Source organism: Octopus sinensis, linkage group LG14, assembly GCF_006345805.1.
Source record: "Octopus sinensis linkage group LG14, ASM634580v1, whole genome shotgun sequence".
Lineage (NCBI taxonomy): Eukaryota > Metazoa > Mollusca > Cephalopoda > Octopoda > Octopodidae > Octopus > Octopus sinensis.
In genome coordinates this window covers 19,558,980-19,578,979 of record NC_043010.1, presented here as the reverse complement: position 1 = coordinate 19,578,979, position 20,000 = coordinate 19,558,980, and the positions used below count along the sequence as shown (strand labels likewise).

The following is a 20,000-nucleotide window of genomic DNA, read 5'->3' as shown; positions in this document are numbered from 1 at the left end:
CAAGGCTTTGGTCAGCCTGAGGCTATAATAGAAGACACTTACCCAAGGTGCCATGCAGTGGGACTGAACCAGGAACCATGTGGTTGGTAAGCAAGCTACTTACCACACAGCCACTCCTGTACCTATATATATATATATTATTATTTCGCTTAGACATTGCGCTCCTAATAACCTGGTGGCTGAACTCAATATTCATGTACTTGAGAAGAAAGCACCAGTTGAGTATAGAACAAGAGAACAGTAGTAAGAAATTAGAAAGACAAAAGAATAAGCATGACTTTCATTGGCTTACAGTTGTTTCTGCTGTAAGAAATGCATGTAAGCTAATGAAGTCCATGATAATTTCTTATTCCTTCATCATTGTAATTTCCTATATGTGTGTGTGTGTGTGTTTGTGTCAGCTTGTCATGACACTGTGTGATGATGTAAATGAATGTTATTCATTTTCAATATTATGCAAAAACATGCCAGGCCATGAGGAAACATCACCATCCTTTAAACCAGGCATGGGCTGTGGACAGGAAGGGCATCTGACCATAGGAAATTTGCTTCAATAAACTCTGACTTGTAATCGTGGGAGAAATGGATGTTAAATGATGATGATGATGGTATCTACCTTTCTGTCTGTCTGTTCATCCAGTAAGCTAGCTATATCTCTATAGGTCATGTGAAATCAAACAGCAGAGATTGAACCGTTGGAAAGCAGACAAATACATGATGAATGAGATTAACAAGTTGTAAGAAAGCAAGTTATCCAGAGGTATTAAGTCTTCCATAATCTCAGAAGATAAACAATTAAATCATTACAATACACGTACATAGCAAATGATGCATGTATACACACACACACACATATATATATATATCCACATATACATATATATATATACATATCCATAATAATACAAAAGAGAGTTTAGCTAAAGCTTAGTCTTAGCTTCACTCACATGTCTGTTTCATTGACATTTACATTTGGATGAAGAGTTTTATCAGCAAGTCTACAGATGAACTCTTTCTGTTTGTCTGCCTGTCTGTCTGTCTCTCTGTCTAGGATGGCTCTCTTCATAATATCATCACCATTAGCAGAGTCATTATTTCTGTAATCCACAATCATCATCATCGTCATTCTTACAACTATTGCCTCCATAAGCCTTCACCAACAACCAACAACTATTATCATTATTTTCACAATAACCATCACTATTGCATGCCATCGTCATCATCATCCTCATCACAACTGTCGACTGCAGGTGACATAAGCAAGAGTGTCTGTGTGCACCTTTAGAAAGATGAGGTGAACAGAAACGTAAAGTACATGGTGGTTATGCAGCAGCTTGCTTCTCTTCTCACTTTGCTAATGGGATGAAGGCATGCCAGCTTTATCTTAGTAAAACCATTGTGTGTGTGTGTGTGTGTGTGTGTATATATATATATATATATAGATCACCATCATCATTTAACGTCTGCTTTCCATGCTAGCATGGGTTGGACTAATATATATATATATATATATTGGGTGATAGAGGAGATAACTGTACAATTTGGGTGTTAATCAGTTACCCAGTTGAAACACCTTTATATGAATGTACCCTGAGTCCCTTTAATGGAGGAATCCACTCTGTTGCAAGCATCAAGTCCAGGCCAGGCCAGGCCTCTAGTTCAAGAATGCCCTCCCCCAACAGGTTTCAGAGACCCAGTAAAGAGCCACAAGTGTTGCCAATTTCCCTCCTGACTTAAGATAATAAAAAAAAAAACAAGAAAAACTATCAACACCACGTTCTACTACAAATGTTTCAATGCCACTTCCTCTGTTAAAGTAGGAATAAGTCTTCCACTGAAGAGAGCTGAGTGGTGGTGGTCATGATGTCTTAACCAGACTCATCAAAATTTCCACCATTATGGCCACATATATAAACAAGAGTGGAATTCAGCTAATTACCATTGTCACCTTACCATTCCACTTGCACAGAGACTGTTACTACAAGAATCCCAATGTAGAATGTCCCTTCACCATTATTAGTTATAAAGACAACAGTCTTCCCTCTGCAACCATCACTGTGGAACCTGCCTAAATCTATAGTTTCATGGTTAAATATATTTAGATATATTTTTTGATGATTACAGCTAACTGAAATAGTTTTACCTGTCATCAACAGAGTTGTGGCTTTTATCATGGTCTGTCTTGTTCTGTAATTGACTAATTATACACAGCATTTTTGAAAAAGAAATAAACCAACAAAAAAAAACATTTGGATATATAAAGCCCCAAAACACACACACAGATGCACATTCCAACACAGCAAAATGCATCTGCACAACCTGCCCTTCAAAACAATAACCCTTTAGCATTCAGATTCCTCACTCAAATGCAATGATTATTTATTCACTGCTTGACTGGCTCTTATGCTGGTGTCATGTAAAAAGCAGCATTCAAGCATGGCCGATGCCAGTACTGCCCGACTGGCCCACGTGCTGGTGGCATGTAAAAAGCACCCACTACACTCACAGAGTGGTTGATTATAGGAAGGGCATCCAGCTGTATAAACATTGCCAGATCGGATTGGAGCCTGGTACGGCCTTCTGGCTCGCCAGCCCTCAGTCAAACCGTCCAACCCATGCCAGCATGGAAAACAGGCGTTAAACAACGATGATGATGATGATGATTGTTTTGAATTATTCCTGAATTATCTTGCAGCTTGAGATTTTAATGTCGTAGATGTTTATTTTTAGAATGATATTGTGAGGTTGATGAGAGAGGCTGGACCCGACTAGTTTGAACATAAAAAGGTAAAGAACATTTGGGCCAGTCCAAATGGTAGGTTGTTACTTACGGAACATGCTTGTCTGAGAGCATTGATGGTTTTATACTGTTCAGAGATCTTTTGCTGTAGACTGCGGATCTGTGCAAGGAAGGTGGAGTTTTCTTTGTCACTCTTCCTTGCCAGGTAACCGGGCACTTTGTTTTTACTGTTTTGGCAACTGCTGTTCTCTTTCTGAAATAGAAAAACACATCAACTTGGTCAATAAAATGTGTAGAACAACACACAGACACACAGACAGAGGCCATCATATACAAAAGCTAAAACAAGTGTTAAGTTTATAAGAAAGTGACTTGGATTTCAGTGCCTTATATTTACAAGTATTGTATTTTGGTATTTAAGACATTTTATATTCTAAGTAAGAAATATTCAAATGGGCATGGCTGAGTGATTAGGAAGCTTGCTTCCCAGCTACATGGTTTCGGGTTCAGTCCCATCGTGTGGCACTATGGGCAAGTGTCTTCTGCTATAGCCCTGGGCTGACTGAAGCTTTGTGATTGAATTTGGTAGGCAGAAGTTACTGCCGTGTGTGTATATGTATGTGTAGGTGCTTGTGCCTCTCCAAGAGAGAGAGAATTGTTTGGATTGAGACCAACTAACAAGAAAGTCTATGTAGTCTGCTTAAAATAGAAACTAATCTATCAAACCACATACTGCCTTATGAAACGAAGGACACATTAGATAAGATTATTGCAAAAAGGTAATCATGGCTGGAATGCTTTTGATTTTACGGTCCTGTTTGATCAACAATGACCTGAATCTATCAAAACAAGGAAAATAGGGAGCAGTTCTTACTTGAAGACCATGAAACAGGGATTCTATTCACAGACTTCCCCTTGGAAGTAATAAATCAATCTTGTTGTCAAAACATAAAGAGGTCTTCACACAGCTTAAACCAGCAACAGCCATGGTGCTGCAATGGCTTGGCTCCCCCCCACAAAAGATAATTCCTAAAACTCCAACACCCATTTCGTTCTTCACTCAGTGATTGAGCTGTTGGAAATTTATAACCAGTGATTGATCTATTGGAAACCAGTAACCACTGACACTATTTTCACAAATTACAATATATAATAATAATAATAATAATAATAACAATAATAGAATAAATGTATTTAACATCTTTGGTACCGGCTGATATTTGACTGACCATTTCCCTCGTGTCTTAGAATAAAAAGTAAACTTTTCGAGGTCAGCAACACAAAATCAACTCACAAGGCTTTGGTCAGCCCAGGGCTACATGCAGTGGGACTGAACTCAGAGCCATGTAGTTGGGAAGCAAACTTCTTATGACACAGCCATGCCTTCTCTGAGATTTTCTAGAAATTGCCATACATCTTTCAAATATATCACTATTTTTTTCTTTACAAACACAGCTTAAGAGAAACCTTCTTTTCAACCAACCAACAAACAAGTTGAATTCAAAGATTTATTTCTACCGTTTGTTTAGATTGAATTCTAAATATTGCAGATGAACAAAACTTACAGATAGAAAACAATGAGGAAGAGGAGGTAGTCAGATGTCAGCCAGTCCTAGGAAACTAAACAACCATTTAATTTTCAAAGAATAACTTTAACCCTTTAGAACTCAGATTACCCTGTCAAACATAACGCTTATTTATTCACATGGGGAAGGCACATGGCTTAATGGCTAGAGTATTCATCTTATGATTGTGAGGTCTTGAGTTCAAATCCTGGCAGCAAGCTGGGCCTTGAGCAAGACTTTATATTTCATGTTGAGGCAAGTGAAATCGAAATCGATAAAAAATCAATGGAAATTGTAGTTGTGATACCAGTGCCAGTGGCACGTAAAAGAACCATCCAAACGTGGCCGTTGCCAGCGCCACCTTGACTGGCCTCCATGTCAGTGGCATGTAAAAAGCACCAACCGATCGTGGCCGTTACCCGCCTTGCCTGGCACCTGTGCTGGTGGCACATAAGAAGCACGGAGTGGTTGGCGTTAGGAAGGGCATCCAGCTGTAGAAACACTGCCAGACCAGACTGGGCCTGGTGCAGCCTTCTGGCTTCCCAGACCCCAGTCGAACCGTCCATCCCATGCTAGCATGGAAAGTGGACGTTAAACGATGATGATGATGATGATGTTGCTCCACTCAGCAGGCAAAAATAAGTTATACACTTTATTCAAAGACCCAGCCTTGACACAGTCTGTGTCAAGTCGAATCTCCTTGACAAGTACATTAAGTGTATGCATGTCTGCGGAGTAATCAGCCAGGTGTATGCAAAATATCACAAGCAGGCAGTTCCATCGATCGGATCAACTGGAACACTCACTGACATAACCAACGGAGTACCGGTTATTATTCACGTTGCTTTGAGTTAATCATGGATTATCTCATAGCTTTGAGATTTCAATGATTATACTTGATTATTTTTAGAATGACATGGTAGGACAGGTGTGAGAGGCCAGACCCAGCAGGTTTGAACATAAAACAGGTAGAATATTTGGACTGGATATGGTCTAAATGCTGAAGGGTTAACAACTGAACTATTCCATTGTGTAGAATGTTATTTAGTTTATCAAAAGTTCCATGTCTGCTCTTAGTAAACCTTTTGAAAATCCTACAACAAGGTGTTAAGGCGAGGTTGCTAATAAGAATCGGTCTAATTGTAAATTAAGAAGTGAAGTATACCTTTCACAGGTAAAACAAGTGTGAACTGAAACAACTCGAGGTAATTAGAGGTAAAAAAGATCAAAAATCAATGAGAGAGAGAGAGAGAGATAGATAGAGATAGAGAGAGAGAGATAGAAAGAGAGAGAGATAGAGAGAGAGAGAAAGAGAGAGAGATAGAGAGAGAGACATACCTTGATAAATGTGAGTATGTGATCAACAGAAGGTCCATAGACAACTTCACCAAGACAAAAATGTGAACAACATCCAGAATTTATACAATGTAACTTGTAAAACTCGTTTCCATAGAGTGGTGCCATATCTTTGGACTTCACGATTCATGTGTGTGTGTGTGTGTGTGTGTGTGTGTGTGTGAGAGGTGTTTGTGGAAGTGAGGTGAACAGCAAGTGACAGAATGAATGGGAATAGATAATCCTTTGGTGACGGACAGTTGAAACAGTAGCATTGACTTTCAGACAACTTTGAATAAATATTTAATGATTTATCAACTTTGTCAAATATTGGTTAGAACTAACGGATTCAACACGATGAAGCCTGACACAGCTGGAATAAGAGGGATAACCACAAACAGCCGAGTGAACCAGACTTGGAATAATTGCCTAGGTCTCAGCTGAAGGTGATTTTCTATATAGTTTTGATATACAGAACACTAATCCACCCACCGACTGCTTACCGAAACAGTAAGCAGAACTAGGGTCAATGAAGGTGGAGGGACAGAGGAAATAACCGAGTGATGGAGTGACAAAATAACTGAAATTGGTCATGTGGTTTGGTGATTTGGAGAGCAGGGATCAAATCCTCAGTCGAACACAATTACAGCTGACAGAGAACAGAGCCAAAGTAAACATGTGGACCAGATAAAGGCAACACCAACTAACTATTAGCTTTTAACATTATCCTCTTAGATAATCCACTCTTAATCTACATTGATTAGGATTAGCAACCCATTGCTAAAAGCAAATAATTGTTTAATCTTGTGTGTAGTTTAATTGGTAATTAAGCAAATGAGAAACTTTAGAAAAAAAACCCCAGAGATAATTAGATAATTAATTAATTTAGCTTTATATAGGTCATCATAAAGTTATTGAAGTTTAGAGGCAGAAAGTAGGTTCCACAACTCATGTTACTCTTAACTTTTTTGGCAAATTTCCAGAATATTTACATACACACACGCACACTATCATCTTGATTGTCGTCATCAACATCTCTGTTGTCGTCTAAGATAATATTTTTTTTCTCTGCTAGCAGAAAATTAGAAATATCTGCCAGTTCTCTTCCATCCGTTGTTTCTGGCACTGTTCCAAGACAAAAATAGGGCAGTACAACAGGTGTAATGACAGCAAGTGTGTAGAATTAGAAGAGAGGTGGAGAGAACAAGCAGATGTGTATATATACACATAGATACACAAATGAGAGAAAGAGAGAGAGCGAGTAAGAGAGAGAGAGAAAGAGAGTAAGAGAGAGAGAGAGATGAGATGAGCAACTTCAGGCAGCAGTGACACCATCAGGAGTTGTTGGATGATGGTGATGATGATGATGCTACAACATTGGGGCCCACGTGACGAGAAAGAAAAAGGAAAATGGAAACTTGAGCAGTACTTACCAAGTTTGTTTGTTGGTTCCCATCAGAGTCTTTGCTAGGGCTGTAGTTATGCGCTGTGCTTGTTGGTTTGCTTGGTGTGGTGGCTCCACCTGGTGACGATGGATTTGGACCTTTGTCCTGAGAAGAAATTTTCTTCTCTAGTTGCATCATGTATCCAGACTGGTGACCGAGGTCTTGTTCCAGTTGAGCAATGTGTTTTTCTTTGGTCTTCAGTTCTTCAATCTATCAGGGAGCAAAAATGGAGAGAAACATTAAATTTTATATATATGTATGTATGTGTGTGTATATATATATAGTTAATCCAAACATGAAAACACAAAGAGAAAACACAACAACGCGAATATATACACCCATCCAAGGGTTTTTTAGCTCTACACTCTATATGCTATTATTTGTGGCTTTATATAAAGGCAGCAAGTTGACAAAATCAACAGTATGCCAGATACAACTCCCCAAAACATTCCGTCCCTCTACACATTCTGAGTTCAAATTCCACCGAGGTTGACTGCATTTTTTATTCTTTAAGGGATGATGAAGTGAGTACCAGTCAAGTACTGGGGTCAGTGTAATCAACTTAACACCTCCTGCAAAATTTTAGGCTTTGTGCCTACAGCAGGAAGGATTATTTGTGGATTTGTTTCCTTCAAATTCCACTGAGGAGGCGATTTGTGTGTCACGTAGTTTCGAAAATAATAGAAATTTCTTATAATGTAAGCAATACACACATATTGCGTGTGTGTGGTGGGGTGCCTGTGTGATTTGGCATAGATGGTTGCCACCCTTTTCTTGTAAGCTGAATATTGAACTGTGAACTAGATGAGAAAGTGGTGGGGAGAGAACAGAAAGGTTAATCAGAGATTAAAGGGAAGGAATAACATAGAATAAGGGCAGAGGATTAGCAGATTCAGTATAACATCAGGCAAACTACCTATGGTATTTAGCTTAACCATTTACATTCTGAGTTCAAATCCTATCAAGGTAAACTTGTCTGTTGGCCTTCTGGGGTTGATAAAAGTCTTAATGTTAATCAGGGTAGATGGAAGCATAAACCCCTCAGTGATTCCAATAAGGAACAGTGACCCTAAAGTGTCAGCTTAAAAGACATCAAATCCAAAATAATGGGAAGATTTAATTGATCTTGCAAGTGGGAAATTGTGAGAAATAAAGCTAAACACTCAGTTTTTGATTAAATAATAATCCTTTCTACAATAGGCACAAGGCATTGAAATTTGTGGGGAGGGGTTAAGTCAATTACAGTGACCCCGGCACTTGACTGGTACTTAATTCATTTACCCCGAAAGGATGAAAGGCAAAGTTGACCACAGTGGAATTAGAACACAGAGCGCAAACATGGATGAAACAACGTTAAGCAATTTCATCCAGAGTGCTAACGATTCTGCTGGCTCACTGCCTTAATAATAATAAAAACAATAATAATTATTATCATTATTTCAAATTTTTGCCACAGGGGCAGCTTGTGGGGAGGTGGGGATGAGTTGATTACATCAACCCCAGTGTTCAACTGGTACTTAATTTATCAACCCCGAAAGGATGAAAGGCAGTGTTGACATCAGCAAACTTTGGACTTAGAAGGTTTGCAGCAGACAAAATACTGCCAAGCATTTCATCCAGTCTGCTAATGATTCTGCCAGCTCACTGCCACCTTAATAATAATAATAACAATCATGATAATAATAATAATAATAATAATGGTTTCAAATTTTGGTACAGAGCCAGCAGTTTTTGTGGGGTGGGAGATGTTGATTATATTGACCCCTAGTGATCCAATGGCACTTATTTTATCGGTCCCATAAAAATGAAAGGCAGAGTCAGCCTTGGAGGAATTTGAACTCAAAATGTAAAAAGTTGGGAGAAATGACATTAAACATTTTGCTTGACACCCTAACGATTCCGCCAGTTCACTACCATAATAATAATAATAATAATAATAATAATAATAATAATAATAATGATGATAATGCTCTGATGCAGTACCAGGCAGTGGCTCTCATGGCTTCTGATCTTAACTGATTGGAAGTGTTATCATGTACATTGTTTTGCCTTGGTATAAAAGATGGGCTACAGCAAATATTCTGCTCAATACCACAGATTTGCTTGTCAGTTGTTTGACCTTAAACCAGTTGAGCATGTCCCTTAGTGGCTGACGATATGTGCATCTCTGATCATGAGCAGAAATAGTGGGGGAGCATCATAGCCATGTGTTGAGAGGGATTGTTTGGGGTTTGAATAATTCACCTTTGGAAACATGGGTGTTTCATTCAACATCCTTAAACAACCCTAATTCAGGGACCTTTTGAGTGGGATGGGTTACTCGATCAGAAGAAAATTCTAACTGGGCCCCACCTGCAAGGTCATGCGCTGTTTATCTTGATACTAGATCACCATGTCGTGCACATTTGGTTGTGATGCATGTGCCTGGTGTATCCTTATCAGACGGGTAATCATGATGGGTATACTGGACTTCGTATATTTTACCCCACTGCTCTCTCACTCAATAGGGACTTGTAAATAAGAACTGTGTTACGTATGCATACAGTTCCACAAAGTTACATACACAGTCTCATACACACACACACAAAACTATATAAATATGGAAGTCACGTTAGTTTCATCCTTGATGTATCTTATTGTTTAGCCCAAGGCCAGCTCTAATCAAAGGCATTCCAGCCATGACCAGCCTGTCTTATTTCCAAACAGCTTCTTGAGGACATTATTTTAAAAACAGTTTTATTATTACTGTTGTTGCTTAGCCCTAGGTCTGACCTGGTCAAACAGACCCATGATCAAAGACATTCTCGCCAGGACCTTCCTGTCTTCCTGCCCCACTGTGTATAGGGAACTCCAGATCACAATCAATCAATGCCTTTTTCCTTTTCAAGACAGTGGGTGTCATTTTTGGTATCTTTACCACAGCCAAACATTCTAACTAAAAATGGTTCAACAGGAAGTTTGTGGAAGCCTATCAAAGAGATTGTACTTGTAAGACAAAATGGTCGACTTCGTTATGCTGTTGTTGATCCTGACCAACGATTACAATGCTTTTATTTTTTCCTTACCCTTCACTTAATTTCAATATTGATATCCACTCGGCTGGGTGGTTGGTGTTAGGAGGGGCATCCAGCTGTAAAAACCCTGCCAAAACAGTCACAAAACTCTGGCGCAGGCTCCTATCAAACCATCCAACCCATGCCAGCATGGAAAGCAGACGTTAAATGATGATGATGGTCTGTACTTCTTCGTGTATTTTACGTGCATAGCCAGGTATGTACGTGTTAATTTAATTTAGTTCTTCTACATTAATGTTTAACATAATTATATTGAAACATTTGCACAGACACAGACGTGGCTCTGTGGTAAGAAGTTTCCTTTTCAGCCACATGGTTCTGAGTTCGGTCCCACTGTGTGGCACCTGTCTTCTACTATAGCCTCGGGCCCACCAAAGCCTTGTCAGTGGGTTTGATAGATGGGAACTGAAAGAATCCTTGAGCCTGGTGCAGCCTCCTGGCTTGCCAGTCTTCAGTCAAACCGTCCAACCCATGCCAGCATGGAAAGCGGACGTTAAATGATGATGATCTGTGTGTCTTTGTAACCCCGCCACCCCATTGCTTGACAACAAAGGTCGGTCTGTTTACGCCCACGTTACTTAGCAGTTCGACAAAAGAGATTGTGTGGTGTTCATAAGTTGCGGGCTTGAAACAAATGTACTGCGATCAATTCATTCGACTAAAAATTCTTCATAGCGGTGCCCCAGCATGGCCGCAATCTAATAAGGACTGAAGCAAGTAAAAGATAAAAGACGTGTGTGTGCGCGCGCAAGCGTGTGGGGTGAGGATAAGAGACAGAGAGGTTTGTGCAGGGCTGATAGACTCTCGTAGAGAAATAAGATATTTGGAAAGTAGAAGGGATTATTTATTGCGCATTACGACTGTGAAGGAGTTATTTCTGAAGGAGAGAGGGGGGAGAAAGAGCGACTGAGGGGAGAGTATGAGAAAGAGTGAAAGAACGGGAAGAGATAGAGAAGATCCGTGTGCCTTTATCTTAACATTTACGTGGTTATAACAGAGGGAGAGAGTATGTATGAGAGAAAGAGAGTGAGAGAATGTATGTGAATGAGAGTGAGAGAGTGCATGTGTATGTATGTATGTGTATGAGGGAGAGAGAGAGAGAGTCTATGTGTATGAGAGAGAGAGTATGTGTGTATATGTATGACAGAGAGAGAGAGAGAGAGTGTGTATGAGAGAGAGAGAGAGTGTGTGTATGAGAGAGAGAGAGTGTGTGTGTAATAGAGAGAGAGAGAGTATGTGTGTGTGTATAATAGAGAGAGAGAGAGAGAGAGAGTGTGTGTATGAGGGGGATGGGGTAATTAGTTTACGGTATTTAATGCGCATGTTTGTTTTTGTTATTGTAAAAACTCATCCTATAAAACTGCCCTGCAACAGAGCTTTTAGTATCTTCGGAATATATTTTATGCAAAAAAATTTTCCCTTCAAATTAAGACTGCGCATTATACGCGTATTGTGTTCACGGGGACCGTTTTTACTGGAATACAGTGTCTTTTCTAATATAAAGACATTCAGTTTTGTTTTCTAAAACAACTAAAAAAAAAATCAGCAATATATAGATATATAGTTTAGACCCCTATTTTTTTTTTCTTACATCCCAAGATAATGTTACCTTACAATTTTGATCCTGACATTTTGCATTAAATTTCGCACATTATAACACATGACTAAACAAGGTATATATGCATATATACACGAGTATATATATATATGTGTGTGCGTGTGTGTGTATATGTGTATATATATATATGTGTATGTATATATATATGTATGTATATGTATATATATGTGTGTGTATATATGTGTGTATATATATGTATGTATATATGTGTGTATATATATGTGTATATATATGTGTGTATATATATGTATATATGTGTGTGGGGGGTGTATATATATATATATATATATATATATATATATATATATATATGTGTGTGTGTGTGTGTATATATATATACCAAAGTGAAATAATAGAACAGAAGGGGTAAATAAATAAAAAAAATGGTTTGGGGAGAGTGGGGGAAAATAGTTATGGCGGGAAGAGAAAAAGTTAATTTCAGACAACTCCTCGATGGAGAAAGATGTCAATTATATGGGAGGAGGAAATGATATGTTTATAATATCGAACATTCATGATCAAATCGTGACCCGTAAGACCTTCTGAATGGCGGCACGCCAACGAAAAATTACCCTGGAAGTTTTCAGTAGTACGATCTGCTCCTCGAAAAAGGATACCCGTTCCCGATATAGTATATACTTGACGGGATTAACCTAATCTGTCTACCCTCAATTACACCTCCATCTCCTCCAAATCTGCTTACTCGAATAACAACGTTTAAACCACAGATCCAATCACAGAGGTGTTAAACATGAAATAGTCAGTGCGCGCGCGCTTATGAGTGAGCGTAAACACACACACGCATACATACATACACACACACATACATGCACACACACACACACACAACCTGATTTTAAAATACCAGCGAGAGATATAGATGAATAATTAGGCTTGCTAGAAACAACAGCAAAATCTTATTCAAATCACACCGCACAAAAGCTGCACAACGCAATTCAAGATATGTAAAAAGACAGGATGGTTATGGGTGGAATGGTTTTGATAAATCAAGGTTGGTCTTGTATTTCTGCTACATGTATACACACTAAATATATACGCACAAAGCAACAAGCGCACATTGTCCCCGCCACCTGTAAACATGCTTTCTTAGAAATTGACCGAAGCTGTCCGTCTGAAGGGAAGACGAAAGTAACGGCTGGGAAACAAAAGATGACGGAAACTCGAAAAGTTTGAGGTTCGAATCCAGATGAAGTATCATCCACGAAACAAACAACAGCAGCAGCTGGGTAATGGAAAATAATAGAAATCCCGAGGAGAGAGAGAGAGAGAGAGAAAGAGAGAGACTGACCTGTCGCTCGTCGTTAACACCAGCACCACCACAATGCTACAATCACCTGCGTTGTATTGACGAGGGGAGATATGTTATTAATATGGTGGTGTGATTGTATGATGGTGGTGGTGCTGCTGTGCAAGTAATATGCTCGTTGTTATTAACCCTAGGCCAACCTGATCCAGACAGACCTAAGATCAAAGGCATTCCAATTGTGCCCACACCGCCCAGTGAGTCCTACCTTCCAATTAATAAGGTAAGGTAGATTTGGTTGTTATTTTTGTTGCAGGTTGAGTGACTGCTTAGAAGCTGCGTCATTAGTTCTTGATGGTAGTGATGGCATGTAGTGGCATGGTGGTGATGTGTGCCAGTGGTGGGGATATGTGCTGGGGAATTCTTTACAGACAGTTTTCTAGAATGCAACGAAGATTTCTTACATCTGGCACAAAACCAGAAATTGTCCTCCACCCTGGTATATAACTGGTACTTAAAGTATTGATCGTAACATGATGGGAATCAAAGTCTACTTGTGCAGGCATCAACATGAAAGAACGTTTATAGATGATACATTTATATAGGGAAAGGAAATGAGATTGTGTGGTGTTCATGAGTTACAGATTTGTCTAGGGAGGCAATCCACAATAATTTAGTTTCTCAATTTATTTATTTCAACAAAAAAGTTAGAAACACACACACACATGTGTTTGAGTGTTTCCCAGCAATGTATATATAATATTTACCCTGTTCTATAAGGTTGAGGAGAAACATTAACTTGCAAGGAAACAAGCAATTGAGGCTTGGTGACAGGAAGAACATCCAGCCAAAAGAAATTTGTCTCAACAAATTCCATCTGACTCATGCAAGCATGGAAAAGTGGACATTAAAACGATGATGTGAATGTATGTATGTGTATTATATACACACACCAGGGACGCGCCACCTAGGTAGGCAAGGCCTACCATGAATAACAGATCGATAGCAACATTTTCCTTTTATAGCAAAATATGGACCTAATTCAATAAAATTGCGAAAGTTACTCTGATTATTATGCATAAAATGCAAAATATTAAAATTTTTGTAGATTAGGTAGGCATAATTTGTCCCTACTATTCAATCTCAGTATTTAAGCTACACATAAGACTGCTGTAGTACACATGCTGTATACACTCCTACAACACTGTTTTCTTTACGTACCATAAAGGCAGAAGTAAATCTGCCTTCAACTCAGTTGCGCGCTTGTGATTCGCTTCTTTTTATGTTTTATTACATAAGGGTCACCAACTGCCTACCCTGAGTAATTACTGATGGCACATGCCTGACACATACACACACACACATATATATATATATACATATATGTTTGAGGGACCATGACAAAAGCCAGAATTAGCAGCAGGATGTCAGGGACCCTATATTGGTTGATGACGTTAAGGTTATTAGTAAATACATGGTATATATAAAACTACACACACTGCACACTGTAATACACTGTCACTATATACAAAGTCAATCTAGAACCAAATGCAGAGGCAGCACGAGATGACAATAAATGGACTTACGCATCAAATACCACACACACACACACATACGCATGCACAAGAGAGAGAGAGTAACCAGGAACAAGAGCATTCAGAGAGCGCAAACCTCCGCCAAGGCAACACCAATGTCCTCTCAATGATTAAGCAGAGATGGTATTTAAAATGAGAATTTCTGAAATAAACTCGACTGCTCTCACAAACGACAATACTAAAAACGAAACCAACCGCTCTCAAAAATTAAGTAAAAAAACAGGAAAAATAATCCAGAATCCTTGTCCAGTACCGGATTGATCCCAAAATCTAATCAGTTCATGCCAGTCTCGAGACCAAACATCCCTGAAAGTTTCATCGAAATCCCTCCAGTGGCTCTTGAGATATCTTGGCCACGGACAAACAAACAAACACGACTGAAAACAATACCTCCACCTTAGTGATGGTGGAGGTAATAAGATGTTCCTTATGATAAATATAATGTTGTTGTTTAGCCCGAGGTCAGAGCAAACCATCTTGTTCTTCACTCAGATATTATCCAATGTGTTGTCCCTTCTCTCACCTTCCAAGAATTTCAGTTGAAGGAAATTTGGCTATTATTTGCACCAGATCTACTCTAAGAGCCTACACTCACTGGGTTTTCTCTCTCTCTCTCTCCCACATACATACATACACATACACACAAACATACACACACAAGACATCACAAAGAATGAAAAATTACACATCTTTAAAATTTGTTTATTATGGTATTATTGTCATAACCTTAAGCAATTCTGTATGTTCCCTATCATTCAATGTGGTTAGCCAGATCTGGATTATAGCAGAGTCCTAAAAAAGTACCTGTCCAGTTTCCAAATCCCTATAAGATAATAGGATGTGCTTTGAAGGAAATTTGGTTTCTATTTCTAGCAGGGTGAGTAACCACATAGAGACTCCATCTGCAAACCACACCATTTCCTCCATCCATCCACTAATGTGGCATTAAGTAAAATCTCAGGCACCCACTGGGAAGTATACAAAGGAGGAGGATGCTAAATGAGGCTTACTTCACCATCATCACTAGCAATGACTGTTTTAACCATCACCATCATCACTACCATTGTTCCACCACCACCACCACCACAACAACAGCAGCAGCAACAACAGTACCACCAAAATACAAATTTTTCTCTAATTTTTGACATTTAGCTGCATTTAATGGCTAATAATTATTGGATTGGGGTGGTGAGTGGGGGAGATGTAGGGTTGTATGTAGGTGTGATGGTGAGGGGAGATGTAGAGTTATTTTTTTTTGTGTTTGTTTCAGTCATTAGATTGGAGTCATGCTGCAGCACCACCCTGGTACTACTAAGTCTACTGGTTCATTTCACCAAACTGTTAAGTTACAGGGGACATAAACAAACCAACACCAGTTATCAAGCAGTGGTGGGACAAACAGAAAGACATACATGTAGATACAAACACACACACATACACACGACAGGCTTCTTTCAGTTTCCATCTCCTAAATCCAGTCACAAAGCTTTGTTCGGCCTTGGGCTATAGTAGAAAACACTTGCCCAAGGTGTCACACAGTGGGACGGAACCCAAAGCCACATGTTTGGGAAGCAAACTTCTTAATCACACAGCTATGGTAGGTGAAAGATAGTTTTATTAATAAATATAACATTAAGTCAGTTGTTTTTTAAAGAGGTTTCTGGATTGTTTTTCTTCTCTACTTATTTGTATATCCAAGATGGTTAAAGCAGATATCATGACAACAGAAGGAAAAATGAGAGGATAAAAGGATCAAAAGTATGTGGGCAGAAACAGTGGTTGGGATGGTGGGGTGGGAGGGCACAGAGGATGAGTGGCTTGAGGAGAGGGAGTGATGACTGGCAGTACAGATGTATAGAGCATAGATCATGTGACAACAGAGCTGATGAAAGATTTTATATAGAGGCTAAGTCATGGGAAATAGAGGTAGAGTGACAGGATGGGGTTAATGGGTATTGAACATGTAGCACAGCGTGAATCCACAGAGAGGATGGATGAGAGATGAGAAGATCAGGCTGACCAAATAACAGCCAGTTACACTGGTAGCATGGTAGTGGTGGTGAAGAGTGAAGATAGTGATGGTGATGATGTTATTGTTGATGGTGTTGTGGTATTAGTAATGCTGCTGTTGGTGTTTGAACTCCTTGTAGTGACGATGGTATCCATAGAGACGAAAGCAGCAATGATGATGACAATAGTGATGTTGATGATGATGGCAATATGTATATAGATTATCATACACGAGCCTTCTGGCAAAAGACAGAGTTGTGTATCTTGCTCAAGAAAAGAAAAGTCTACCAATATAGAGGCAGCAACAAGACATGTTGCTGGTCTGTTCAAACAACCATTATAGCTGTTAAGACACACAGACAGACCAATGGTTGAATGCAGCAACAACAACAGCAACAATTGCAACAAACGTTTCTTTGTTCTGATCTTGTGGACAGTGAAAAGGGAACGAATGTGAAAAGGACAAAGGGAAGACATACTGGACAAGTTCCTGTCTTTACACACACACACACACACACACGTATACAAAAGAGCATTATCATTTGAAAGGACGTATACACACAAGCTATCATTCTGCTCTTAATTACAGCCCCCCCCATTTTCCTTTCACTATTGTATTCTTGATAATGGATGGGAGTATTCAAAGAGGGGTGTGTGCCGGTAATTAAGGGAATCTTACAGGTGTTTGTTCATGTGCGTATGCACACACACACACACACACATATGCATGTCTATATGGCTAGATAGAGCTGAATCTATCTGCCTGCTTCTCTTCCTCTTTGCTTGCTCCCCCCCCTCTCTCTCTCTGTCGTTGTCATGGAAAGCACATTTATCTACGAGAGCAGTTTTCTAAATTGTCAATCACTTTGTAACCACATGGTTCCAGGTTCAGTCCCACTGCAGGACACCTTGGGCAAGTGTCTTCTACTATAGCCCCAGACCAACCAAAGCCTTGTGGGGTGGATTGGATAGATGGAAACTGTGAGGAAGCCCATCATATTGATGTGTGCGTGAGCGTTTGTCACCCACTACCACTTGACAGTTGGTATTGGTTTGTTTATATCTCATAACTTAGTGGTTTGGCAAAAGAGACAGGTAAAAAATAAGTACTAGGGGTGACGTATTTGACTTAACCCTTCAAGTTGGAGCCCCAGCATGGCCACAGTCTAATGACTGAAACAAGTAAAAAGCACCCAGCACACTCTGCTAAGTGGTTTGCATGTTAGGAAGGGCATCCAGTCCCAAGAACCATGCCACAACAGACAATTGGAGTCCGGACAGCTCTCTGGCTAGTCAGCTCTATGTCAAAACCATACAACTCATGCCAGCATGGAAAGTGGATGATGATGATGATGATGTGTGTGTGAAGGCGTGTGCCCTAGTGGTTATGGTGTTGCACTTATGATCACTAGATCAGGAGTTCAATTCCCAGGTTCTTGAGCAAAACACTTCATTCCATGTTGTTTCGTGATAATTTTGACACCTGACATGTGGCACACTTGCACACCTGTGCAGGTAATGTCAGTTTGATAGAGGCAGTGAGCTAACGTTCAGCACACACAAACAAATCATCTGTGAATGTCATTCAGCAAAAATTGAACACTCATATGTTATCTTTGACAACAAATTCCATCATATATGCATAAATAAAATCAACACACACACATACGGGATGGCCCAAAAATCTAAATCCATGGAAAATTCTTTATATTTATTAATATTTTTTCCTCTTAACCAATTTAATTACTTTTTCTTTTCAGTTCAATACTAATTCCAACCTATCACTGCCTGCATCCCAATATTTCCAATATTTGAAAGAAATGGAGCCACACATACAGAAATTACAGCCAAATTTAATCTCTTTACAATCAATCAATAACACCCCTTCCTCTTGGATTACATCAAAGAATTCTCTTTTACAAAGAAATGATTGAATCATTTTTCCCGACAGAAGGATGTGATATTGAATGCTGGTTGTCGAGATACTAAACATTGAATTTGGCAGCAATTTTTCCATCTGACAAACCATATCTTCCATACAATTTCAATACAGAAATCTATTGTCAGTCTTTAATCGATACGAAATGTAAAAGAGAGAAAGTTTGGTTACAAGAGAATCACACACATACACACACACAATAAATTTCCTATAGATTCAGAGATTTGAGCCTGCTTGGAGGGAAAAAAACAACTTTAAAGAACAAAAGTGAAATAAAGAATACAGTTCTATATTTAAGATGAGGAATTATGTACATTATTTACATTTGACGGATATTTGTCCTCATCTTGTTTGTTGTTAACACAATGTTTCGGCTGATATACTCTCCAGCCTTCATCAGGTTTGTTGGGGAAATTTTGAACCTGGGTTTTCATTCCTAAGGTATTTTTCAATGTTATCATTATTATTGTTATTATTATTATTTAGGTTACTGCCTGGAATCGAACTTGGAATCTTGGGGTTAGTGACCTGAATAATAATAACATTGAAAAATACCTTAGGAATGAGAACCCAGGTTCAAAATTCCCCAGGACACCCGATGAAGGTTGGAGGGTATATCAGCCGAAACATGTTAACAACAAACAAAATGAGGACAAATATCTGCCAAATGTAAATAATGTAAATAAAGAAGATGAAAAGACTAATATTGCGAGTAGGGCTCTTCATCAGAGGAAGGCATGACTCAGTGGTAAGAAGCTTGCTTCCCATCCACATGGTTCCACTGCATGGCACCTTGGGCAAGTGTCATCTACTATAGTCTCAGGCCAACCAAAGCCTCATGAGTGGATCTGATAGACGGAAACTAAAAGAAACCCGTTGTATACATGTGTGTGTGTGTCATAGCCCTCCACCTGACAACCAGCGTTGGTGTGTTTACATCTCTGTAACTTAGCGGCGCAGCAAAAGAGACTGATAGAATAAGTACCAAACTTAAAAGAATCAAGTATTGGGTTTAATTCATTCGACTAAAATTCTTGAAGGTGGTACTCCAGCATGGCCACAGACTGAAACAAGATGAAACGTAAATGAAGAGAGAAAATTGGTAGAATTATTCCAATGATTTGTGGAATTGGTACAACACTCACTTCCCAAGCACTGACAGTCCCTAAACCTCTTATGATCCACATTAACTTGTGAGCAGAAACTTCAATGTCCTGCAGCCACCAGACGAGTTTACTCTTTCACAGTACCTTGCACAGCCAGTACTGCCTGACTGGCTACCTTGCCTGTGGCACGGAAAAAGTGTCATTCAAGTATGATCAATGTCAGTACCACCTGACTGGCACCCGTGCCAGGGGAACATAAGCTCCATTCAAGCATGGTCAATGTCAGTGCTGCCTGACTGGCTCCCGTGC

At 39.3% G+C, this 20,000-nt stretch overlaps 1 protein-coding gene across 3 annotated transcripts in view; it reads right to left on the bottom strand.

The window, feature by feature from the left end:
* LOC115219141 (protein MLP1 homolog) overlaps positions 1-20,000 on the bottom strand; it is a 197,500-nt gene that overhangs the window by 131,038 nt on the left and 46,462 nt on the right. For all 3 annotated transcript variants that reach the window (XM_036508716.1, XM_029789234.2, XM_029789235.2), the window contains exons 2-3: positions 7,074-7,295; positions 2,832-2,993 (exon numbers count right to left, since the gene is read on the bottom strand). In XM_036508716.1, the coding sequence (XP_036364609.1) occupies positions 2,832-2,993; positions 7,074-7,295 (384 nt within the window). The remainder of the gene's footprint in view (positions 1-2,831; positions 2,994-7,073; positions 7,296-20,000) is intronic.